Source organism: Capra hircus, chromosome 23 (genome assembly GCF_001704415.2).
Source record: "Capra hircus breed San Clemente chromosome 23, ASM170441v1, whole genome shotgun sequence".
Taxonomy (NCBI): Eukaryota; Metazoa; Chordata; class Mammalia; order Artiodactyla; family Bovidae; genus Capra; species Capra hircus.
In genome coordinates, this window is record NC_030830.1 from 37955630 (window position 1) to 37982646 (window position 27017).

Here is a 27017-nt window from a genome sequence, read left to right on the forward strand (position 1 = left end):
AAGAGCACAGGGTCACAGCTGCGGTACTTTGAGCAAGTTATCTCTGCAAGTCTCAGTTTCCTCAAAATAAAAGGGGGAATAGTGATATCTACCTCTTGTGGGTTTGAAGATTAAGTGTTGTCAAAAGTTCAAAAATAAGCTACAAGGATATATTGCAGAGCACAGGGAATATGGCCAATATTTTATAATAACTATAAATGGAGTATAACCTCTACGAATTGTGAATGAGGAAATTTCCAAGTCTGAGTTCCATTTGTGTTTGATTTTTAACGGTGTGAAAGTACACAATAGTGCTTACTGGATGCCTGGTATAAAGCAAGCATTCATTTAACTGCCATTATCAAGTGCTGTGCAAAGCATTTACAGTATGTTCACTGACCCCATTTCTTTCTTGTCCTCCCTCCAAACCTCCTCTCATTGTCTTTGATAATGTTCAAACACTCCTAACAACCTTGGACTTCCATCTATCCCAGCCACAGTCACTCTAATCCTTGCTTCTAGCCCTGACCTATTCGATCTTCATTCTCCTAGCTTTCCCTTCCTTTATCTCTGATTTTCTTCCCAGTCCTTCCCTCTTCCCTCTCCCCAGACACTTTGTCTTTGGAGACTCTAAGTCTGATTTGCTTCATGGCTATGGGGCTGTCCGAGAAGGCAATGGCACCCCACTCCAGTACTCTTGCCTGGAAAATCCCATGGACGGAGGAGCCTGGTGGGCTGCAGTCCATGGGGTCGCGAAGGGTCGGACACGACCGAGCAACTTCACTTTTTTCACTTTTATGCATTGGAGAAGGCAATGGCAACCCACTCCAGTGTTCTTGCCTGGAGAATCCCAGGGCTGGGGGAACCTGGTAGGCTGCCATCTATGGGATCGCACAGAGTCGGACAGGACTGAAGTGACCTAGCAGCAGCATGGGCCTATGGACCTGTTGTTGCTGTTTAGTACCTAAGCCATGTCCAGGTCTTTTGCGACTCCGTGGACTATAGATCAGGCTCCTCTGTCCATGGGATTTTCCCAGGCAACAATACTGGAGTCGGTTGTCACTTACTTTTCCAGGGGATCTTCCGACCCAGGGATCTAACCTGTGTCTCCTGCATTGGCAAGTGGATTCTTTACCACTGAGCCACTTGGGAAGCCTGGCTATGGACATATAAGTCATTTAACTGCTGAGTCTCAGTTTTCACATCTGAAAAAGGGGAATAATAACATCAACTTTACAGGACTGTTTCGCGGAGTAGATAACATAATAATGTTCAAGTGCTGTGTAAATGTACAGCACCTTACATTAGTGTTAGTTTCTGGCAGCTCTCATCTCTATCCCCTTCCGTTCTCTTCCTCTTCCTGGGTCTCAGCACTACTGTGGGACTAAGAAATTCTTCCAAACGGAAGGTTAGGCTTTAACTCCATTAGAAGTGCAGCTTTGCCGGTCGGTCACGCCTCCCCATGCCTAAAGGAACCAATCAGAGCGTCCATAGCATGGCGCCGTCTCTCTCCACTGGGAGATCACCTCCAAAGGAGCTTGGCACTTTTTTCCGTCCTAGCAGACAGCTTGCTTTAGCCTCACGCTCTAGATTCTCGGCCTTGGAGGTGCGGGTGGGGGTGGGGGCCTTTCCTCTGCCTTGTCTCAAATCCCCCCAATTTCGGCATCTCTCGAGTTGAACGGCCGGAGCCGGAAGTGTCTTGCAGCAGCCGCGGGTCCCCGGCGAATCGACGCCGGAAGTAGCGATCGCCTCGGGAGTTTTCCGCCAGCCTCGCCATGGCGGCGATTCCTCCAGACTCTTGGCAGCCGCCCAACGTGTACCTGGAGACCAGGTGAGGGTCCGGCCCCCGGGGCTGGGCTGGTGGAGGCGACGTGGAGTTTCAGGCTTTAGCCGTGGGGCTGGGTTCTGGGCTCGCGCCGGTCGCCTCCTCGTGGAGGGGCGGTAGTGAGGGCCGCCTTGGGGCTGAGTGGGGACCGCCAGTGCCCGCGTCCGAGCTGCACACCCACTTGCTCTGTTAGCGACAGCGGCCCGAGTGCCCACCTCCTAACCCTCCGTGCATTCATCCTTTCATTCAGCCAGCGCGCGTTCAGTCTACAGGCCAGGGACGTGCGATAGGAGGGTCAGAGGTGGATGAAACAGCTTTGCCTTTAGAAACTTACAGTATAGTGAAGGAGACAGACATCTAAATATTAAGGGTTGTAAGTAGCTCAGTTATTTACACAGATTTTTAGGAGAACACAGGAAGAAGCGCATTCATTCCCTCCTGTCAAAGTGATAGTGAAGAAGTGAAGTGAAGTGAAGTCACTTAGTCGTGTCCGACTCTTTGCGATCCCGTGGACTGTAGCCTGCCAAGCTCCTCTGTCCATGGGATTCTCCAGGCAAGAATACTGGAGTGGGTTGCCATTTCCTTCTCCAGGGGAACTTCCCAACCCAGGTCTCCTGCATTGCAGGCAGACCCTTTATCCTCTGAGCCACCAGGGAAGCCCAAGCCCCCAGATAGTATTGAGCACCAAACCAGCTAGTGCCGCTTTCCCTACGTGTAGCATCACATTCAGTTTAATCCTTTTAGCAACTCAGATCATGTAGGTACTCTTCCACCTTCTCTCTAGTTTTAGCAGGGGAAATGTCAAAATTTACAAAGTAAATTGCTTGGTTAAAGTCTTGTAGCCAGTAAAGTAGGGGAATCTCATTTGGAGCCTGGTCTGTTTGCCTGCTGTGCCAGGTTCTTTAGCCCCATTCATTCCGTTGCCTCTTTGGAAAAAATTAAAAGTGATCTTTTTGTAGGACAAATAACCTTAAGTAATTTCTTACTGCTCCAGCAATATAAAATTGAAATTTTGTGGTCTCACCTTCAACGGTGATTTTTTTCACCTCATCTTTGCCTATCTCTGCCTACAATCTTCCATTTGCGCATCAGTAAGCCAGAGTCCAGCCATTGGTTTTCTGTCCTCTTGCTTGGGCTGCTTTCCTTCAGAGCACAGTTCTCTCAGATGCTGTTTTTGCCCCCTGGCCATCTTGCCCATCTTCTTACAAGGGAAAAATTCTACTTTTTCTGGTCTACTTGAAACTATGTAATTTCTCAACTACCTGTTGTTTGTTTGTTTGTTTTTTCTAATTACAAAATAAATGAAAATTTAAATTCAAGCAGTTGTAGAAGTGTATACGGTAAGAAGTGACAGCCACTCCTGTCTGTAAACACACCACTAATAGTTTGAAAAGACCCTGATGCTGGGAAAGATTGAGGGCTGGAGGAGAAGGGGACAGCAGAGGATGAGATGGTTGGATGGCATCAGCGGCTCAATGGACATGAGTTTGGGTAAACTCCGGGAGTTGGTGCTGGACAGGGAGGCCTGGCGTGCTGCAGTCCATGGGGTTGCAAAGAGTCGGACACGACTGAGCGACTGAACTGATGTTGGATGATCTGCAGATCTTTTTCTCTGTACATAAAGACGTCTCTTTTATGTTCTGTATTTAAACAATAATAAGATTGTATGATCATACTGTATGTTTTTTTTCTGTAATTTGCATGTAATGCATGCAGGCTTCTGTACAGATATTTCATATTTTAGTCATTCCCTCTATGAAGGACGTTTAAATTGCTTCTCATTTTTTTTTGTTAGGACAATTACTGGAGTAAACATCCTTGCACCTATTATATCCTCAAGCACTTTTGTAAGTTTTCACATAGAGTAGAAACTTTAGAAGCTGAAATTGCTGCCAACAGGTACGCACATTCCAGATCTGTGTAGCTTATTTTCTGATTGCCGTTCCAAAAAGTTATTCCCTGTATTTTAAAAGTATCCACCAGAATGTTCCTGTGTAAGAGGAAAAGCACTTAGAACCGTGTCTTGCACAGAGTAACTGTTAATCTATGTTGAATGTTAGGAGTGTAAAGGATGAATTGCCACTAGAAAGGCTTTTAGAAAGCTATCTTCTAGCACATACCACGTTGAATTATAGAGTCCTTATACTGCGCTTCACACCAGGTATTCAGTCTATACAGAGTTGACTCAATTCTTACATTCTTGGAGCTTAAAGTCTAAGTGAGTGATGAAATGGAGGTAGATGAATGAAATTAAGATAGGAAAGCACCTATCTTAAATCTTATTTGTTCCTTTTTCTTAGCTGCATTTCAGGGGGAAAAGCGCTCATCACATTGTTGTTGCTCGGTCATGTCTGACTCTTTGCAATCCCATGGACTGCAGCATGCCAGGCCTCCTGTCCTTCACTATCTCCCGGAGTTTGCTCAGGTTTGGGGCAAGGTTTGAACTAATCAGATTTTGCCTTTGTTGCACCGTTCCTCATTACACGCAAATTGTACTTTTTTTTTTCCATTAATTTTTTTACAAATTTATATGGCTCAAAAATCACTGGAAGCCTTTCTGTCTCTCATTTGCTCAGTTTCCACCCCATCCCCAGAAACTTGTGCTGTGTGCTGTGCTTAGTCACTCAGTCGTGTCTGACTCTTTGTGACCCCATGGACTATAGCCTGTCAAGCCCCTCTGTCCATGGGGATTCTCCAGGCAAGAGTACTGGAGTGGGTTGTTGTGCCCTCCTCCAGGGGAACTTCCCAACCCAGGGATCGAACCTAGGTCTCCCGCATTACAAGCGGATTCTTTACCATCTGAGCCACCAGGGAAACCCATGAATGCTGGAGTGGGTAGCCTAGCCCTTCTCTAGGGGATCTTCCCCACCCAGGAATGGAACCGGGGTCTCCTGCATTGCAGGTGGATTCTTTACCAGCTGAGCTGCCAGGGGAGCCCCCAGAAACTTAGGTATATGTAAATAAATGTGAATTCCCAATATTTTAATATCCAACTTAAATAAAGTTATAAACGAGGTGTAAGATTTTTCTCCCTAATTTAGGGGTTGGTTATATTGGTTTCCAATGATCAGTGATTTGTTGTGTATAAGGCGTTAGGATTTTTAGTTGTCTGTGGTTCCTTTGCTTGAAAGAAGGACCAGAAGCCCCAGCATGTTTTCCTCCAAGGAGGTGTCTGTGTTTATGTTACTTGCATTGTGTTGTTTTCCTTTGCTGAGCATGGAATCTGACCTTTGTCATCATTTCATGACTCAGTAAGCTTGCAAATGAAGAGTTGTGGGGCGGTCCCATAACGTTCTTGTCTGCCGTGACCTTGTTCTTGACTGGAGCTCTACTGTCCTCTCCCCCTGCAGCATGGGGATCATCGTGCTGGAGCTGTACTGGAAGCATGCTCCAAAGACCTGTAAGAACTTCGCTGAACTGGCTCGTCGAGGTTACTACAATGGCACCAGATTCCACAGAATCATCAAAGACTTTATGATCCAGGGAGGTGACCCAACAGGGACAGGTACAGTTAAGTCAGTGATAGTTTCTGAAGTCTCATCCTGTTTATAACTGGGTATATGGCAACCAGAGCTCTCTTCCAAGTATCAGGGCCTGGGTTAGTTGATTCTGGCGACCACTTCTGCCCTTGCTACCTCACACCCTTCCCCAAACACACACATATGACAAGAAACCAGTCTTGACTCTTGAGCTTTACAGACTTTCTCATAACTTCTATGTATTGCTTACTAAGAGCAAATAATATGTGCCTGAATTGTAGTAAATAGCTCATGTGGTAAAGAATCCACCTGCAGTGCAGGAGACCCTGGTTCCATTCCTGGGTCAGGAAGATCCCCTGGACAAGAGATAGGCTACCCACTCCAGTATTCATGGGTTTCCCTGGTGGCTCAGATGGTAAAGAGTCCACCTGCAATGTGGGAGACCTGAGTTCAATCCCTGAGTTGGGAAGGTCCCCTAGAGAAGGGCATGACAACCCACTCCAGTATTCTTGCCTGAAGAATCCCCATGGACAGAGGGGCCTGGTGGGTTGCAATCCATGGGGTCGAAAAGAGCTGGACACGACTCAGCGACTAAGCACATAGTCTGGATAATCAGAAGAAAGATATTTGCAATGTTTTAAGGAAAAGAAAATAGTGGATTCTTTGATTCACTCATTTAACAAATATTGAGTACCTACCTTCTGCCAGATATTTTTCTGAGTTTGAGGGACATGGCTCAGAATAAAGGGAAAAAACCCTCCTGCTCCCAATAAAGCAGGAAAAGGATTCGGTGATAGGATTTTAGTGGAAAAGTCAGGGAAGTCCTGTCTGAGAAGGTGTGGTTGGAGCAGGAATCTGAAGGAAGTGAGGGAATGAACTTTGTTATTGAGAGAAGAGCATTCCAGTAGGTCCAGAGGCTGTGAGGTGGGAATCCCTGTAAGAGATCAGTTGGGATCCTGTAGGGCATAGTAGTAGAGACTTCGGGTGTTATTCTGAACAAGAGGGGAGCCATTAGAAGGTTTTGAGCAAAAGAGTGACACGATCTGACTTATTCTTTAAAAAAGATCACTGAATTCTGTTTGGAGAATAGAGATGGGGCAAGAGTGAGAGCTGGGAACCAGTTAGAAAGCGGCTGTCGTCAGCTAGTCTCGATGTGGTTGGGACTCGCGTGATAGTAGAGATGGTGGTGAGAAGTGGCTGGATTCAGGTTATGTTTTGATAGAAATAGAGCCAGTGGAATTTGCTGAGGTTGGAAAGGGAGGGGGGCAGGTGGGTGAGAGAAAGAAATGGTCAGGGGTGACCTCAAGGTTCTTGAACTTGAATTCAGTAAAATGGGAAAGCTGAGAGAGCAGCAGATTTGGATGTGGACCAAGAATTTGGTTTGCGTTTTGGACACTACATCTGAAAGACTTGTCAGATCTTCCACAGAGTAAGTAATGGGATATGAGTGTGGAGTTCACGGAAAGGTCTAGGATCGAGGTACGAATTCTGGAGATACCATCATTTAGGTGGAATTTATTACTGAAATCGCTAGATGCCAGCGTTTATAACTTTCAAGGGCCCTTGCCTCTCAGTCTGCATTTTCTCTCTGCTGATTCCTACTCCTGCTCTCTTCCCTTGAAGTCAGCTTGGGTCTCTCTGTGGCAGCTTTTTTTCCGCCTTTCTCTTGTCATTCTCAATTGTCCTTTTTTTTTTATCCTTTATGACTAAGAGGCATTTTATTCTTTCGATATATATGGACACGTTTCAAAATACAGAGTATAGAAGAAAGTAGAAAAACAGAATCACAAAATCAATCATGAGAGGGAACTTCCTGCTGGTGCAGTGGTTTGGACTCCGTGCTTCCGTCTCAGGGGGCTCAGGTTTGATCCCTGGTTGGGGAGCTAAGATCCTGCAAGCCGCGCGATGTGGTCAAAACAAGAAAAATCACTCACAAGGATACCTCCTGAGGATTCCTAACCACCGTTAGCTATTTCCCCCCAGTATCCCACCTCTCAGAAATAATGAACATTAAGTTTCGTTGACCATTATTCTAGACATCTTGCGTTTCAGATACCTAGTTGAAAGGATGGATCGCCAGCTAGATGGAAATAATTTCAAGAGAATTAGGCTATGTCATGAATCCTGTTGTTTTTTAAAGAAAAAGCGTTGTATTTAATTTTGTATCTATTTAACAGAAAAATTGACTTCCTGCTCTGAAAGATGAGGCAGTTATACTTAAATTTCTACCCATTCCTATTGTTTAGGAAAAACTTAGTTTTGTCTGCCTCCTGTGTTGGGAAAAACTCAGTTCTACCCTCCTGGGCTTCTCCTTTCCTTTTATGTGCTCACGTAGAACACGGTACTTCTTACATTTCTGGTCACCAAATATATGGAGTTTTTCTCCCCACATCAAGCAATTCCTTGGACACCAGCCGTGTTTGATTAATTGGCTAGAGCAGGCCACAGAACCGGGGAAACATAAGTGCTTACTTACCAGTTTATTAGAGGATATGACAAAGAATACAGATGAACAGAGATGCTTCAGGTGCGGTCTGGAAGGGTGCTGGAGATTGGAACTTCTGTCCCTGTGGAGTTGGGGTGCATCACCTTCCCAATGTGGATGTGTTCCTCCGCTTTGAAGCTCTCTAAAGGCTATACTGGAGAAGGCAATGGCGACCCACTCCAACTCTTGCCTGGAGAATCCCATGGACGGAGGAGCCTGGTGGGCTGCAGTCTATGGGGTCTCGAAGAGTCGGACATGACTGAGCAGCTTCACTTTCACTTTTCACTTTCATGCGTTGGAGAAGGAAATGGCAACCCACTCCAGTGTTCTTGCCTGGAGAATCCCAGGGATAGAGGAGCCTGGTGGGCTGCCGTCTGTGGGGTTGCACAGAGTCGGACACGACTGAAGCACCTTAGCAGCAGCAGCAGCAGAGCCTATACTACTGGGATTTTATGGAGGCTTCCTCATGTGGGCATGATCAATTATTAGCTCCATTTCTAGGCTTTCTCCTTCCCTCTCTGGAGAAGGGGCTGGGGCAGGCACTGATAATTTTAACTTCTAATTATGACTTAGTCTTTCTGGCGACCATCCCCCATCCAGGAGCCCCCCAGAGTCACCTCATTGAAACAAAAGATGGTCTTTGTGCTCTTATCACTTAGGAATTTATAAAGGTTTCTAGAGCTGTCTGTTAGGGACAGGGTCAAAGACCAAATACTAGAACAAGAAATACTCTTAGTGTTCTTATCACTTGGGAAATTACAAAGGTTTTAGAAGCTCTGTGCCAGGAACCAGGGGCAGGTATCTATCTATATTTTTGCCTATTATCTCACACCTGTCCTCCCTCCTTTGCTCCCTTTTTTTGTTAGTTTTGTTTTTCCTTAACAGAGTGTAGAGCATTTTCTATACTGCACCCATGAGCCCTTCAGTTACAGAGTGGGTTTACATTTTCAGAGGGTTCAGCACTCACCGCTAGGCTTTTCTATTCGTAAGTACTAGAAGGCAGAAATGGCTTTTATTGCAAGGGCTGGAGGGTGTTATATTTTTTAACTCAAACGTGTTTAAGAATTTCTTCCAGTTAAAAAAAGACCATGACTATATACTTGGGCCAGACAAATTCCCTCAGATCTTTTCAGACAATTCTGCCCCATTGCCTCCTGGTTTTGAATGTGGCCGTGGAAAATACTGAGGCCAGATTTGCTCCTTCCTTCAATACAAGGAAAAAAAAAATTGTATTTCTGAATATTTTCTCTTTCATACTCATTGGATTTTCTGTTTCAGGGAACTAGTTATTCTTGGTTTCATCACCTTTACCTTCCATATCTGTCAGATTTCTTCTGAGTAAGTGAGATGACGTTTTTCTATTTTTTCCTGCACCCGCTGAAATAATCTCAGACCTTTACTCTCTGCCTTATTCAATTTTGAGTCATGTCTGTTCTGTTCTTTACTGCTCTGACTTATTTATTAGTGCAGTCTTCGTGTCATTTGGCTCTCAAACTTCGCTCAACTCTGTGATCTTTTCACCTTACCCTGTTGATTTATATTATCTTGTCTTTGAGCTCTTGTTCTGTTGGATCTTTCTTACTGCTGAAGCGTCTGTAGCTGAGACAGCCACGGGGAAGCCCCTCTTGGGCTATATCTTCTGCCTTCTTTTTCTCCTTCCGTTTGTTGTGTATGTTCGCAGTCTCCGTGCCGCTTCTTGTCGCCTTATCCTTGCTTAGTGTCGGAATCTGCGTTGAGCTTGCCCCTTACCCGCTTGGGTGCAGTCTGAGTGGGTTCTCTTTGTCGCTGTCCCCACCTGTGTGGGACTGCCTGCCTTTCCCATACCAAATGCTCCATTGCCGACTTCTGCCCTGTCTTCCCAGACTCCAGGCTAGTGGTGTCCTTCTGCCCTGGGCCCTGGGCAGCCCTTGAGTCTAGCTGGAGCAGAGGAAGAAACCTCATACCATTTATTGTTCTCAGCTGTGTTTCCATAACAGAAGATAAATTAGCAAGAGAACAGCCTACAAATTCATTTCATATAAATTGTGCATGACATTTCCTTTACAAGGAAATGGAGACCTGAAAAGGTCTGAGCGTTTCTATGCGAGCGTCGATCAGAGTGGAAAGTTGTGGGAAGATGTGATCGGACAGAAGTGGGTATGAGTATGAGCTCGGTGTAGTAAACGAGGGGAGACATAGCAAGGCTTGTTCATTCAGATTTCTGTTGACGTCCTTCTTTCTTGGAGGTAGGAATGTTCCTTTCCTCTGCGTGTACGAAGAGTGTCTCTCACTTGAGGGTCTTTATGCCCACTTCAGGGGAAGGTCAAAAGTCTTCCCTGCACCTGCTGTTTCTCAGATTCCTTCAACTTGAACTCTTCAGTGTGGACCCTTACTTTGGAGTAGTGTATCCTAATCCATCATGGCCCTGTGTTCCTCCTGCCCGTTAAGGTGGCCGTTGCTGGTAGCCTGACTGCCACCACTGAATGCCTCTGGTGTGTGGGCTTCTGCCTTCAAGAGCTTCTCCTTAACTTCTTCAGGGCTATTCACCCGCTCCCCTTGTTTGCTTCACAGAATTGGAGGGTATGTGTAATAATTCTCTGTGGCGTGCGTCCTTTCCTGATTTCTACTTAAAGGAGTGCAGGAAGAAGAATCTCTTAATTCTTTCTTTGACTGACTTGTCAGAATCTTTGTAATAAGACTGTCTCTCTTTTCCAATTTGGCTTTTGCTGATGAATTTTTGACTTTGAAAGAGATTGAATTTTTTGGCTTTGCTTCATCCGTTATTGGAGGGGGCAGGGTCTAATTCTGCTTCACTCCGCTTTCTTAGTCTGAAAACGTCCTATCAACACGCTGATGTACTTCTTTCCTGCCTTCCTCCTGTCCCTTGTTATGAGATAAAATTTTAATTTATAACACCAGTAGAACTGAGAGTGCCCTTGATTAGTGTACAAGAATTGGAAGTGACTCAGATGTGAGTGCTCATATCAGAGCTTCCCAATATTTCTATACTTGGTTCTCAATCCTTCATAATGTCGCGTTTCCCTGATGTAATTTTAATGAAATTGAATCACTCAGAAGATTTCCAAATAATTGCGTCCAACCTCAAGTTTAGTGAGCAGTTGAGCTAAGCCTGCTGGCAGGCCTGTGATGGAAGGCAAGCAGGAACTGGGCCCTCCTGGGTCCCGAGTGTGGACTGCTAGCTGATTCGGTAATACAAGATATGCTGTGCGTGGCCTCCTGAGCTCCTCAGCAGGTCAATGAATCATTTCCATCCCCAGCCGTCCCTCAGTCTGGCTTCTCTGTAACTATACTTTCCATGATCTTTCCAATACACCTTTGCCAGATGTTTTTTCAGTTTGGTATCTTTGACCTCCTGTTCATTTTAAACCATTTTTCTTCTTTTAAATCTCCCTTGTTGTAATAATGCTGTGTTGAAAGCGTCCTTAGCCCTCTGAGTGTCCCCTGTGTCTTGTCTGCTGACTTCTCTGTGTCCCCTCCCTAGTGACCTGGCATCCCGTCAAGCTTTCCTTTCGCTCTTCCTGCTCTGCGCTTGGCCTCACGGTGTCACCGGCTGCCATGATCGCGCTGCCTATGCTGTGCATCACCCTCCCTCTGGTTGCATCTCACGTCTTAGTAGCTCCAGGAACACCTGAAACGTAAAGTGTTGAACAGCAAGCTCATTGTTAATTTTATTCATTTGATGAATGTTTGGTAAGAGTCTGCGAGGTATCCTGTACTATTCCAAGGCCTGTGAGGAGTATTTAAACATGAGAAGCCAAGGCATTTTTCTCTTCTTGCAGAGCTCCCTGCCCTGCCATGAAGACAAGGTACTCATTATAAGAAACAATGGGAAAGTAATAACATGGGGGCTTCCCTCATAGCTCAGTTGGTAAAGAATCCGCCTGCAATGCAGGAGACCCCGGTGCAAATCCTGGGTTGGGAAGATCCGCTGGAGAAGGGATAGGCTACCCACTCCAGTACTCTTGGGCTTCTCTTGCAGCTCAGCTGGTAAAGAATCTGCCTGTAATGTGGGAGACCTGGGTTCGATCCCTGAGTTAGGAAGATCCCCTGGAGAAGCTATCCACTCCATTATTCTGGCCTGGAGAATTCCACGGACTGTGTAGTCCAAGGGGTCGCACAGAGTCGGACACAACTGAGTGACTCACTTTCAGAAAGGAGTGATGATACGATAAATGTGCACATGCGTGTTACGCGCTTTCGGCCGTCTATAGAACAGAGGCTGGGATAGCTCATAGTGAGAGGGAAGCACAGTGGAAGTGGGGCTGGAATGGGATGGAAGCGGGTTTTGAGGTGAGCCTGAAAGGAGAAGTAGAAGTTTAACTCTTGAGAGGACAGGGAAGGGCATTTTAGATTTCAGAATGAATGCAAAGAAGAGGCGCAAGGGAGAGAGGCCTCCGGGGTGTGAGGGAGAGCCGTCACCCCAGGCACCGTGTCTTGCACGGGACTGCCAGTGATGCAGCCCAGCTACCTCTCCACACCCAGGACAGATGCCGGAAATGTGATTTCTCAGGCCCCTGAACCGCGTGTTTAAGGGACAGTAAGGGAGGACCAGTTAGGGACAGAGTGCAGAGCAGTAGGGGAGAGAGTGGGGATTTAGATCAGGCCGGTTCATAGAGATCCACAGACAGAAGTTCAGGTTTGATCCAGCATCGTCGGGGACCATTTGGGATTCTTTGTAAGGAAAGTATGTGAGGACATTTAATCCACCCGTGGTACGTGGCAAGGTAATGTAGTGTTGGGGTGGACAGAGGGTTGTGGAGCCTGGTGGGCTTGGGGTTGAATCTTGGCTTCACATGAACACTTCTTAAATGTAGACAAGTTACATAACCTTGCTGAGCTTCTTAGCTGTAAATGGGGAGTGTGGTTATATGTACCTCGTGGGGTTATTGTGAGTAGTAAATGAGCAGATGTTTATAAAATGGTTAGCACAGACTTATATAGACTTATATAGAAAATACGAGCGCAGAAAAATAGGGTTTTTATTATTCATTTTGGTTATTAATTCACTTAACAAGTGTCTGTTGGACTCCAGGCATTATTTTAAGAGCTGGGGATACAGTAATGACTAAGAAAGCCCTTGTGAAACTCATTCTAGTAGGAGAGAGTGAACAAATAAGTACCTGATATGGGTGACAAATGACACAGGAAGAACGATGGATAAGGGGATAGAGCAGGGATTCTCAGTCTTGGCATTACGGACATGTTGGGCAGGACAGTTCTGTGTTGTGGGAGTGTCCTGTGCCTTGTAGGATTTAGCTGCTTCTTTGACCTCTACCCCCAGATGCCAGTAGACCGCTCAGTGTGATAACCAAAAATATCTGCGCATATTGTTCAGTGTCCCCAGGGGGCAGCGTGTCACCTGGTTGAGAACCACTGGGATATGGAGAGAGGTGGTGTTGTGGATGGTGTGATTAAGGAAGGCCTCTGGTAGGTTATGTGAGCGGAGCTCTGGATGAAGTAAAGCAGTGCACCATGAGACTGCCAGGGCCGGGGCCATCCGGAGGGAACAGCAGTCAGAGGTCTCAGTGCAGAGTGTGCTCTGCAAGACACAGCAGAGGCCAGTGTGGCTGGAGCAGGTGGCGAGGGCGAGAGTGGCGGGGGGTCCTGGAAAGTGTTGTAAGTTGTCATGAAGACTTTGCATTTTGTCCTAAGTGTGGAGAAGTGTCACTGGAGGATTTTGAGCAGAGGTCTGCCACGATCAGACTTGTTTTAAAAGGATACCCCTGACTTCCACGTGGAGGATAGACTAGTGAGGAAAGCTGCAAGCAAAGCCAGAAGCAGGGAGACCAGTTAGAAGGTCTCGTTGTTGCCAAAGCTAAAGCTTGTAGTCTGGACTACGGCGATAGCAGTTCCCTTGGTGCTGGTCCTCTGGGAAGCACATGCCTGGATAGAGTTAGGAGTTCAGGAGATTTAATGGGCTAACACCTGTGAAAGATAAAGGGGTGAGGGAGCAAGGACTGGAAAGAGAAGTCTTCACGTAACAGTGCAGGGCCAGCGTCTGTGATAGAAGAGAAGGGAGCTGAGAAGGGCCAGCAGAGGAGAGTCAAGAGCTGCAGTGAAGGTGGGGTTCAGGAGGGGCGACGGCAGCTACGAGACGCTGCTCACAGATCAGGCAGGGTGAGGCCCGACGACTGTGGGACTCAGTGACGACGTAGTGGTACCGACGACCTTGACAAGAGCCGTCTCGGCGGAGTGGTGAGGGCAAGCAGCTGGATGGAGGGCGTCAAGAGGCAGCAGCAGAAGTGGGGTGGAGTTTTTCTGGGAATTGATGCAGAGACATAGGGGGAAACTGGGAGACAGTGTTTGTTATTGTTGCCATTTTTCCAGAATGGGAAACAGTAATACCATGTTTTTATGCTGATAGGAATGATGTACTAGAAAGAAAGTTGATATAGGAGAGCGGAACATCGAAGTTGCCAAGTTTTTTAAAGGTGAATGGGCTTGATTAGTATGTGGTGGTAGGATAATCATTTGGACAGTTTGAGTGTTTAATAGCAGAAGAGGGAAAGCAAATGGGTAGAGACGTAGGAAGGAAAGAGGACTTGGTGGCGAAAATATGTGAAAGTTCTCATCTTCTTCTCAGTGAATTAAGAAGCAAAGTTACCCACAAAGAGCAGGAGCAGCCGGGGAGTGGTGGAGGTTTGAGGACAAGCTAGAATAAGCTCAGGCAGACTGACTCCCAGGGTGGATCATGACCTACAGTCACCTCTCACAGAAAATGCTCAGATTATCTCAAAGGGGGCTCATCATCACGGATACCGCTGTATGTGCTTCATGTTATATATCACATGGTTTCTTGCATTATCCCGTTTAATTCTTGTAACAGTCCTGTGAAATGTAATTTCTACTACTATTCCTATTTTACAGACAAGGAAACTGAGGCTTAGAGAGGGTAAGTGTCTTGCTTAAGGTTGCACTAGTCTGTGGTGAAGTGGGACCCAAAATCCAGACCTCTTTGACCCCAAAGGCAAGTGAGCATGAGAAAGAGGACTCTTAGCTTAAGAACTGTGAAGCTTCTTGGAGAGCTGTAGTGTCATTTGCTGTGTTAGATCTGGTATCTGGCGTTTGCCCTGGCCATCCGCTAGCAGCCCCACTAGTCAGCTTCCCCTTCCTACTGTTAACTAACAAAGTGGTTGCATCAGTTTCGGATCCTTTTGGCTGCAAGTAACAGAAAACCACGGAGGCTTCGCTTTTTTCATGTGACAGAATGTCCGGAGTTAAGCAGTTGCGGGGGGCTCCCTGCCCAGCAGAGTTGTCGGGGATCCAGGCTTGCTGTGTCGTTCTACTCCACCGTTCTTAGTGCTTTGGCCTTTGGTATCAAACTGGTCTTATGGTTGCAAGATGGCTGCTGTTGCTGCTGACGTCACCTCTGCCTTCCAAGGAGGAAGGTGAGAGACAGAGGAGTCTGTCCCTTTTTGTCAGGAAAGCTGTAGCTTTCCTAGAAGCTCTCCTCAGTGGCTTCTGTATACGTTAGTAAGTCAGAACTGGGTCATCTGGTCACCCCTAGCTGCAAAAGGGACTGGTCAGTACCTGCCTTTTTTGTCTCTGAGGTTGAGGCAGGCTGTGGAGAAGGGGTTGGAAACGCTCAGAAGACAGCTTCAGTATCTGTTAGAGGCTTTCTTGCTGGAAGAGAGGCCTTGATTGGATTGTGGTTAGTCACCTTCTCGTGTCAAATGCCCCAAGCAGAGCTTTCACACGGGCCTCCTCATGAGTAAACTGGCTGACCATTGGCTGCTTTAGGGCTGGGTATTGATCCATGATCCCATCAGCTGTGGGAGCGGTGGGGACAGGTAGCGCCAAGTTTGGTGATCTTTGCGTGGGAGACCACTCTGCATGTCTCAGATGCTGCTTCAGGTCACCTTGAGAGGTTTCTATAGTCGGTGAGCAGGAGCAGGAGGAAGAGACGTCAGAGGACTCTTAGGAATAAGAAAGGATTTTTGTTTTGTTAGTTTTAAGAATCAGAAAGCACAGGTCTTACGGAAACCGTTTAAGGAATTTCAACTGCAAAAAAACTCTTAGTGCCAGAAGATCCCATTAAACGAGTGGAAAAAAGTAAACTGGAAAAAAAAATACTTGCGAAAGCATTAACTGACAAAGGATCAGTATCTAGAATAATCCCACTTGTAAAATATATATATACACACACACACACAGTGTAAAATGTCAGACCACTCAGTTGAAATGTGGCTGTTGACAGGGGAGGGAAGCTAAATAACCACTAAACATGAAATTACGCACAGCTCCAGGGAAACGCAGCTTAAAACACAAGAGAGCTGATACCTCTCAAACTGACACACGTTAGAAAGCCTGGCGAAAGGACCTCAGGCAGTGAGAGGGAGAGCCCTGCGGGGTGGGGTGCACAGTGGGGCCCCATCTGACAGGATAGTTGGGGAAATGTCGTAATGGTGAAACGCTTATAACCTGTGAGCCTGCACGTCCCCCCGTGAGGTGTAGTCCCTGAGCGCTCCTGCACTTGTGTTCGGGAGACAGAAGAAGAATGGTTATTGCAGCATAGTTTATGATAGCAAAACCACGGGCGAGATCCTAAATATCCATCACCACGAGAAAAGGTAAGATTGCAGTGTAATCAGACAACAGAATGAATACTACGGAGAGCTGCCTGGAACAAAATGGATGAATATCACTTACAGTGTGAGCCAAAAAAAGCTAATTGCAGAAGAATATATAGAGTATTGGAGAAGGAAATGGCAACCCACTCCAGTATTCTTGCCTGGAGAATCCCATGGACAGAGGAGCCTGGCGGGCTACAGTCCACGGGGTCGCACAGAGTCGGACATGACTGAGCGACTTAGCATAGCACATACAGAGTATAGTACCATTTATATAAACTTCAAAGCATGCAGTGGCAACCCGCCCCAGTACTCTTGCCTGGAGAATCCCATGGACGGAGAAGCCTGGTAGGCTACAGTCCATGGGGTCGCACAGAGTCGGACACGACTGAGCGACTTAGCATAGCACATATAGAGTATAGTACCATTTATATAAACTTGAAAGCATGCACACAACAGTATCCTTGTTTAAGGATGCAGACAATATGTAGTAGAAAAGAAAATGCCCAGAAATGACAAATCCCTGGTCAGAACAGTGGTTATCTGAGAGGAAAGTGAGCTCCATCACAGCCCTTGTTAGCTCTTGGGGAAGAGTGGAGTTGAGAGAGAGAAGTGGGGTGGGGGATGTGTGCTTGGGGTCTTTGACTGGATTTGAGACTGTCTGGTGTCATTTCAGGAGGTTCCAGAGTTCCCAGTACCACAGTTCTTTACATCTCAGCACGGAAAGAATTCAGTGAGAGGCAAAGAGATACAGATAAGTGATTTATTAGAATAGGACGCTTGTGTGGTTTACAGGTGGGCAGGCAAGGGGTTGCCAGGTGCTGAGAACTTACTGGGCTACAGTTTTATAATCAAAAGCAGGGAGCCAGGGGAAGAACTCTTGTCTTTTCTGAGTAGACGTTGTTTCTATCATCAGTTCCTTCTCCAGGTTGCATAGGAAAGTTTTTCATCCCTATATGATCAAGTTAGGTCCATGAATTACTATGTTTTTTATGTGTGCAGAGAGCATGTCCTGGGCATCATTAGCTCACTGAGCTTACTGGGCCGGATGTGGGGCTCCTGCCAGCACTGCTTTCTTGTTTGGGGGCAGGTCTCATAAGCAAGCCTGCTCTTTATCATTAACTTACAGGGTCTCCCATGTTTTTTCTACTTACAGTCCCCTAGTGGGGTTAATTATTTAATCACCTACTTTGTCCCTTTACTCTGTCCCTATCAGACTAGCCGTATTTTCTTTCTTTCTTTCTTTTTGTTTTTATTTATTTGGCTACACCAGGTCTTAGTTGCGGCATGCAGACTCTCAGTTGCAGATTCTCAAATGTGGGGATCTAGTTCCCTGGACAGGGATTTGAACCTGTGCCTCTTGCTTTGGGAGGTGGAGTCTAGCCACTGGACCACCAGGGGAGCCCCTGCACGCTTTTATTCCTTGAGCGGAGGCTGCACAGTTGCTTGTCCTATTATCCTTTGTATTATTTTATGTCTGAAATAGTAAATATTTTGAGTACATGTGGGAAAGAGAGGACTGAAGAGTGAAAGGACTTGGAGAGTAGAGTGTGGAAAACAGGCCTGTGTTTGTACCAGAGGAGGCACACAGTGCGTTTTGACCGCAGAGCTTCCTAGCTGTTGGCTTTGTGTGTGATCATTGACCTGTTGCACTATCGCACCAGAGACCTCTTTAATCACTCCTGTCCTCCTACCACCTCTCCCCTATTCCACATGCCCAGAGGAATGCTGTGATTGGAATTATCTGTCTTTCTGACATTTTGCTGCAAACCCTACTGAACTGAATTAAGTTATGAAAAGATAACATTATGACTAAACTATCTTCATGGCCCAAAGTACTTGTGGTTGGTCAAACTGTGCCTAGTGAGTAAAAAGGGGCCTCCAGGCCCTTTCTTCTCATCTCCTGATTGCTTAAAACTCCAGGCTTCATCCATGAGGCTCTGGCAGTCCTTGACTTGCAGAGATCATACTTCTGAGCTGCTGAACCCTCAGCTTGCTCATTCAAGCCCTGGGGGTAGGGCTTGACCTGGATTTGTCCCCATAGCCCTCTTTCTCCTCTTTCATCTTCAGGCCTAGCCCTGCAGCTAACCCCCCTACCTTCACCCCAGGCTCAAGCAGGAACATTGACCCTGTAGTCAGAGGGAATATATTGATTATATAAGTGCTGTTTGGAGGTATACTGGCAGGTTGGGATTTTTGGAATGAATTTTTACATAGTTTGGTAGTTCAGTAATTTTCCAGAAGCTTAGGTAGCCTGGGCCAGGTGGGAGGTTTCCCCAGCTCTGTTAGGATTCACCCCCATGCCTCTTTACATGAGAACAGTGTTTCCTTCCTGAACCGGGGGCTGTGACAGGCTCCCTGTGGTGGAGCATCCTAAAAGATAAAGCAAAGGATTTTTTTTACATCTTAGCAGGGCCCAGGGCCCTCTGGGGGTGGACATGGTGCTTTAACATGCTACTTTCACAGCAGGCTGTAAAAGAAAGTGAGCTCCCTGCCTCTGGCCAGTTTCCTGGCTGCCAGGCGAGCAGAATAAGCTGGTAAAATCCTCTGCTCACTTTGTTTCAGGCTGTTTTGTCTTGACCGGTCAACTTGAAAGTGAAAGTGAAAGGCACTCAGTCATGTAAGACTCTTTGTGACCCCAGGACTGTTCAGTCCGTGGGATTCTCCAGGCCAGAATACTGGAGTGGGTAGCCTTTCTCTTCTCCAGGAGATCTCCCCAATCCAGGCATTGAACCCAGGTCTCCCACATTGCAGGCAGATTCTTTACCAGCTGAGTCACAAGGGAAGCCCAAGAGTACTGGAGTGGGTAGCCTATCGCTTCTCCAGCAGATCTTCCCAGCCCAGGAATTGGACCAGGATTTCCTGCATTGCAGGTGGATTCTTTACCAGCTAAGCTATCAGGAAAGCCCCAAGAGGCCAAAATAGTTCAACAAGGCATATGGTTGACTAAATAATTGATTAGGAGAATTATCTCCTATTAGGACATTTTTTCCTATGGTAAAATCTTATTTAACATATCATTTTTTTCTAACAATAAACCTGGGTGCCCAGCATAGCAAGAGTATGGACTCTTACGGGCGTATCAATAATATAAATCATGTGGTGGTATGGTTCCCAGCAAATCGTTCCCAGTGCTGTGTTTCTTCATGTTCTCCTTAGGTTGTAGCCACGTGTTCCGGGAACAAACTCACTCAGAAGGACAGTGCAGATAGTGGAGTACAGTTCATTACACCGGCGGGCCCAAGGCAGAGTCTCCTCTTAGCCAGGGACCCCGACCAGTTTCTGTGAAAACCTTATATACTCTGAGTGTACTTGCTCAAACCCACCTCCCCAAATTCCTTGAAACTAGTCTGGACAAGGTAAAAGAGAGATACAGTCAAAGTTAACCCATGATTCATGTGTCACAAGACTAGATGAACAGTGGATGTTTATCAATAGGCCTGTGGTCATGTCCCTATAAACATAATGGAACTTACCACTTTGTTCTGTTACAGAGATAATAAGCATATTCTTTTAGGCAAGGGAGAGTCCAAGTCCAAGTCCTGAGGCTCTTTTATCCGGGGGTCTGGTTTCCCATTGGTGTGCCGTTTCTGTAGACACCGGCCACAGAGTTCAGAGTCCACTCGGAGGGTGACCATGTTTGTAGCCCAATGTTCGCAGCCTGGCCTGAGACGGAGTCCAGCTCTGTCTGTTTCCTCCTTCATTCCCCCCTCTTGATGTTCTTAACTCATATTATGAGCATCACTCATAGGGATATATTGTACCCTGGCTCTCCGACCACCAATTTAGGAGAATGACATCAGCCTTTGGGTTACAAAGTTTATAATACATTGTAAAATTTAGGGTCTACAAAGCAGAACTATCAAGGCAACTATAACAATGGTAAATATAGTCTTCCATCAATCGTCCTTCACCCAAGACAGGACCGAAGTCCAGGAAGGAATGTTTTTATTTGACATTGCTTTTACCTGGTTTTTCATGTCATCTAAAGCAGTCGATACATTACCAGGTAAGTCAGGAATGTATACATAACATTTAATCTTAATTATAGCACAGGTCCCTCCTTGAGCCGCTGTATGTCCAAAGCCATTTTATTATGAATCACCACTTTTTTCATTTGGATTTGTTTTTTATTTAAGGCTTGGATGGCTTTTGTTTTATCTAGGAGGTCCTGTTTTGTGAAATTAGTCAAGGCCTTTACTTTAAATCATGATATCTGTTGTTTCTATAGAGGGTACGAATAAGGCAGCAGTATACTCTTACCATTGAAACACGGATCTTGTCCACCTCGCATGTAAATAAGGTAGATTTACCGGGGCTTGGTGTAGGTTAGGCTTTTGTTATACTGGCATTTATATCAAATGTAACCCCGTGACCCAAGTCTATTGACTGTAGGTCTTACACCAAGAGAGCAAGGAGAGGTTATGATTGACAAGAGAGAGGAAAGTCTCTTTTTGTCATCCCAGAAAAGAGCAGAGCAGTTTAAACTCTCCTTGGCAGAGCAGTGACACGCACCAAGGAAGCCCCTCCATCACTGACAGAGGCACACCCCGGCATGCCAGCAGCTGGAAGTGTGTGGAAGTCTGCGTAGGAATGTGTCCATGAGACAAATACCTTTCAGAGCTTCTTCTACTTTTTTTTTGTTCTGTCTATGAAATTATCAGTACCCTACGTACTTTCGATATTTCCACTCAATGACACTTAAATTGCCATTCTGCCTCCTTCTTAATTGGGGTGAGAAGAGCCTTACCTGCCAGATCCCAGAGGGCGAAGGGGGGTTGGCATGTCTTTCTTTACCTGTTGGTCAGCACAGCCAAACCAGAACACCACGTGGTCTAAGACTGTTTTTCCCTTAAAGTCCATTCTGCCTTGGTGGGCTTGATCAGGTGCAGATGAAAACACAGATGGGTTATATATCCCATGTCCCAGGCCATGTCTGGAAAAGTCAATTTATATTCACTTATGTATCCCCCCTCCTTCTAGCCTAACAATTCCGAAGGGGTCAAGAATTTTACAGCAGACAGGACACCTCCTGGGGGAAGGCAGAATACGAGTATACAAGGACCAGTTGTCTATCTTAAAATCCCCTGGCGATCGCTTGGTAATAATTTTTCCTAAGACGGCGTGGACACACCTCCTAAATGACCTTCACAAATTCCCTTCCTAAGCCCTAGCACGCTCGTCGACCTGTGTACCAAGCAATTGCTGCTGCCTGCCTATTCCAGGCCCCTGTGGGTCCGTGCCCCTTCTAGTCCCTCCCAGGGGGGTGATCAGGCCCCCTCTTCCACCCTGCCTGGTGGAGTCCTCCTCACCTGAGCGCTCAGCTCCCCTGCTGCCGTCCACTACCTGCTAACATGAAAAGTTCGGGTGTTGAGAAGCAGAATCCTTCCAGAAGGGTGAGGCACCTTCCCCTCTCTAGAAGATTCAAGCCGCAAGGCCCCGGCATAGTCCCAAATGGGACTTGTCTCCTCAAAGTGAGAAGTTTCCCGGCCAGTGCACCAAATGTTGTAGCCACGCATTCTGGGAAACAAACTCACTCAGGACAGTGCAGATAGTGGAGTGCAGCTCATTACACCGGCGGGCCCAAGGCAGAGTCTCCTCTTAGCCAGGGACCCCGACCAGTTTCTGTGAAAACCTTATATACCCTAAGTGTACTTGTTCAAACCCACCTCCCCAAATTCCTTGAAACTAGTCTGGACAAGGTAAAAGAGAGATACAGTCAAAGTTAACCCATGATTCATGTGTCACAAGACTAGATGAACAGTGGATGTTTATCAATAGGCCTGTGGTCATATCCCTATAAACATAATGGAACTTACCACTTTGTTCTGTTACAGAGATAATTAGCATATTCTTTTAGGCAACGGAGAGTCCAAGTCCAAGTCTTGAGGCTCTTTTATCCGGGGGTCTGGTTTCCCGTTGGTGTGCCGTTTCTGTAGACACCGGCCACAGAGTTCAGAGTCCATTGGGAGGGTGACCATGTGTGTAGCCCAGTGTTCGCAGCCGGGCCTGAGACGGAGTCCAGCTCTGTCTGTTTCCTCCTTCACTTACAGTATGTGGCCTGTCCTCTTAATGAATTCTGCTTACTGTAATATTATTATTTTCTGCCGCATTGCCACTTAGCACTGTCCCTTTTTCTCCTTAAGCTAGTTATCTTTGACTTAAATTATTTTTTTCCCGTCATCTAGGTTAAGGATAGCGAATAGGTTTCAGTTCTTATGCCATCTCTGATCCATTGAAAACAGCTGTCTGGAGTTGTGGGTGGGTACAGATTCAGAGGCCAAACTGAGCTCTGCAGGGAAGAATGCTGATTGATTAGCAATGTCTGTGATGGGCGCAGGGTTAGGGCTTGGACCACTCCTGTCTGAAGTACTCATAAAAATGTAAAAAATTAAGGAAGCTCTTAACACGTCAAATCATGAATGGTGGTTATTGTAGATTGTTAGATTCAGGAGAATTTGCTGTTCCTTTGATAATGATCTATGTTTTCTGCATTTTGACAGTGAACATGTCTTACTTTAATAAGCAGGAAAAAAAAAGCCAGTGTTATTTTGAAGAGAAACGTTCTGCCTAAATGAAACTGGTGATGTGAATGTGCTGTGTTAGTGCTTGATTCTGCTGCTGGGCTGTGTAGTTGCACTGTACTTAGCAGGCGGCTGGGTGTGCTCACTGATTTTCCTTTCTTGCACTCCAAACAATCTTTTGGCCCTGGACCATAGTTCTTGTTGTGTGGTAGAATGTGGGACTGACTGACTGGTTTCCCATCTTCTAACTGGCAGGTCGAGGTGGTGCATCTATCTATGGCAAGCAGTTTGAAGATGAACTTCATCCAGACTTGAAATTCACAGGTAAGTGTATGATCTGGCTGGACTCAGTAGGAAGAGGGAGTGGATTTTAAAAGCTCACTCATTTGGCAGTGATTCAGGGTGACTGCCTGACACCATGGTGTGGTGCCATGTAGCTGCCCAGCTGCAGCGCCCCAAAGAGCTCTGGCCGATTAGGGAAAGCGGCGCCTCTCAGAGTCCTGAGCGATTCAGAGCACTGGTCTGAGTGATCTCAATTCTCACTGCTTGTTGAATGTTGCAGGAAAGCAAAAGATTCTGCAAAGAAGCAGGAGACTTTCCTCGATTTTTGAGGGGAATTAAGAACCTGGTCCAGCAGTTAGCAGGGATCATGATGGATATAAGCTGAGGAGTAGGTGAAGACAGGGCTTCCCTGGGGGCTCAGAGGTTAAAGTGTCTGCCTGCAGTGCGGGAGACCTGAGTTTGATCCCTGGGTCAGGAAGATCCCCTGGAGAAGGAAATGGCAGCCCACTCCAGTACTCTTGCCTGGAAAATCCCATGGATGGAGGAGTCTGGTAGGCTACAGTCCATGGGGTTGCAAAGAGTCACACATGACTGAGCAGCTTCACTTGGTGAGGACAGGGAAGCTGAGGCCATTGGGGTGGTCCAGTTGTCAGCCTCTGTGCGAGAGTAGAGCGCCTGCCTGCGGGCAGGGTTGTCCGGTTGGGTGCTTGGTGTGGCTTCTTTCTATCCCTAGGCCGGTATAGCAGGTCCAGGCCGGAGTGTCAGGCTTACTCATACTCTTTCCTATTCCTTTTTGCCACCAGGGGCTGGAATTCTCGCAATGGCCAATGCAGGGCCTGACACCAACGGCAGCCAGTTCTTTGTGACCCTGGCTCCCACCCAGTGGCTTGATGGCAAACACACCATTTTTGGCCGTGTGTGTCAGGGTATAGGCATGGTGAATCGAGTTGGAATGGTGGAAACAAACTCCCAGGACCGCCCCGTGGACGACGTGAAGATCATTAAGGCATACCCTTCCGGGTAGACTTGCTGCCCTCTCGGGCACACCCAGGTCTTCTGAGATGGCCCCAACAAACCGGTTTGCAGATGGCCTAGAATGACGCATAACTCTAAACTTCGTTTTGGCCTCGCAGATCTGAGGCGCTGAGGAGGCCTGGGGTCTTGGGTGAGTTGGAGACGGACGTGTATTTTGATCAGATGCTTCTGTTCTCTTCCCCGGTGCCTGTGCTGACTGAGCATTTGCAGAAACGCTCCTACATGATCTTTCACAGACAGCTGCTTACTGCACACGACCCACACTGCTCCTTCTCGTGTGCGTCTGCTTCATGCGCTTCAGACAAAGTGAAGCCCACTCTGTCATTCGCAGTGCCTAACCAACCCCTTGTGGAAATTCATATTCTGGCCTACACTGCAGTCTTCAGTGGCTGACACCCATAGAATTCAAAACCAAGTAGTGTCTCAGCCTTCTTAACTGTGTGCGCCCCTATTTCAGTCTCTTGCATTTGTTCTTCCAGGGATTGTATGCATCTCTGTATATATTTTTCCTCTCAGAACGTCAACACTGCTGTTTCTGACACTTAGACATCCCACGCAAAGCCACATTGAATTTCTGCCAAATGAAAAATGCATCCAACAATCAAGTTTCTAAGAAGGTGTCAAGTGGGGAATGATAATGTGTAATAATTGAGAAATGAATTTATTAAAAAGAAGCAGACGCATTGACCATTTTTTCTCCAGGAAGGAGTAGAAATCTGTCGTGAGCACAAAGGCAGACTGTGAGTTCTCCTTAAAAAAGCTGTATCCTCATAAAGGAGAAGCACCACTTAAGTTTTTTTAAACTAAGACTTAAGAGAAATTAGGTAAGAGAGTTTATATGTATTTTTTTAATCTTTCTAATTTTTTTTTTAAGGAGGGAGTGGTGAGGGAAAGGAAGTTAATACCTATGGAATGCAAAGAAACTTCCAAAATAAATTGCCATTGATGGTTGAAATCACTGCTGTAGTCTGATCTTAAACATTGTACAAGGTTCTAACAGCCATTTGGACCTCTGAATCATCTCAAGAAGTACTTATTGTAGGACTGATCTTTAGGTTTTCATGTTATGTTAGGTTTGGAGATCTCTAGTAGATTTCTGCCATCCAAGAGTAGGTTTGACTTTTAAAAGGAGGTACCAGAGAAGGAAGTTAAGTGATGTTGACCAGCATTTCTGAGTGAGGGGGACGCCCCTGTGGATTAACCAAGTGGATGTGCTGTGATAACCTGAACCATTACGTGAACTTGCAGGAGATAACGTTCCTCCTTATCCCTCTCCGATTTTGGAAATGGTGATTTTCTTTGTGGGATGGCCAAACAAGGTTCTGTTCCCCAAGCTCTCCCCATGCACATCTTTCTCTTTTCTCTCAATGACAAGAAAGCAAAACCCAATAACGAACTATGTAACTAACTCTGTAACCTCCCAGAGATGGTTTTGGGGTACAGAGTTCTATTGCAGGAAAGTAGAAATACATTTCTTTCAGCTTGGACTGGGTGGACATAATTGAATCCTCCTCTGGGAGCAAGGAATAAGACACTCAGCCACTCACCTTCCAAAATTATAATCCTGAAAATCTCTGTTTTCACCCAGGTCATGGGAGTGGTGGAAATGTGTTATGGCTACTTTGAGAAGTAAACAAGGTTGTGATTACGTTGGGAAGAGAGCCACACGGGCACAGTTCCTTGTTTCTGGATGAGTATACCACACGTACACCATGGTGATCATACATGCAAGCACATGCCAGTTTTCAGAAAGGATGTGACCTCAAAGAGTAAAACTTGAACTGAGTCACAGTTTCTAGTGATTCTGCCAGGTAGCCAGAGAAAGGGAGCTTGTGTAAAAGGAATCCTGGTTGACCCTTTTGTCATATGAATGTTCACATCCTCTCTGGAAAAGTACAGTTAGGACAATTCTCATGGAAGTGGGATGTGCTGGGACGCAGCTCATTTCAGTCACAGCTCAAATAGATCAAGATGAGCGTAGGTTATGTGGAGAACGCAGGATGAGTTTGTAACTTAGATGGAGATTAATGAAATAGATCATGTACCCAGACTGAAAAGGGCATGGCCCCCATGGGGTCTAGCCCAAGCTTCTCACACTTAGCCACACATAAGAATCACTGGGGAGCCTGCCCTTAGAAAGCGGATCCAGATTCAGCATCTGGCCAGAGATTTCTGCGTCTCTGACCAGCTCCCAGGTGGTAGTGATTGCTGGTCCAGAGACCACACTGAGTAGTGAGAGTCTAACTCTCACGTTTGCCCAACATGAAATTGGGGCAAGGGGGTGGTTCTTAAGAGCATGGGCAGTCAGGACATTAACCTTTTCTTCTGCCTCCTAGACCAGTAGTGTTCTCAGAAGATGAAGAAGATTGAAGGGATTCAAAGCACAGGGTGAGCTTTACCAGCTCGTGGCTTTGGCAGCTAAGGTGGAGCTTTAAGAACCAGTACCCTTCCACCTTCCATTCCCATTTAGTGTACCATGGACATCAGACCACGTGTGACCCTGAGATCCTGTGAGGGCACCAGAATGACTAAGATGGTATGATTTAGTAGACATCACAAAGGCAGGGGTATGTCATCATCGGTCATGACATTGAGGGTAAAGGGCTCTGAAACCAGACTTCCAGGCCTCAGAGCCCAGCGTCACCGCTTAGCAGAAGTATGATGAACTTGTTCCTTAATCCCTCTGTGCCTTGGTTTCCTCAGAATGAGGGCAGTGGTCCTTGCCTCTTAAGCCTGTTGTGAAGATTAAATGAGCTGGAGCAAATACTTAGAACAGGGACGGGCCTTTGGGAAACAGCTGTCCTTCGCACTGGTGGTCCTTGAAGCCACCGCACGCTT

General features: G+C 46.4%; 1 protein-coding gene across 1 annotated transcript; it reads left to right on the forward strand.

Annotated features, from left to right (window-relative positions):
- On the forward strand, nt 1479-25138 carry PPIL1 (peptidylprolyl isomerase like 1). The gene is made up of 4 exons (XM_018039213.1): nt 1479-1810; nt 5155-5309; nt 23118-23186; nt 23948-25138. Exons 1-4 carry the CDS (start codon nt 1755-1757, stop codon nt 24166-24168), a joined length of 501 nt encoding a protein of 166 aa, XP_017894702.1. The 5' UTR covers nt 1479-1754; the 3' UTR covers nt 24169-25138.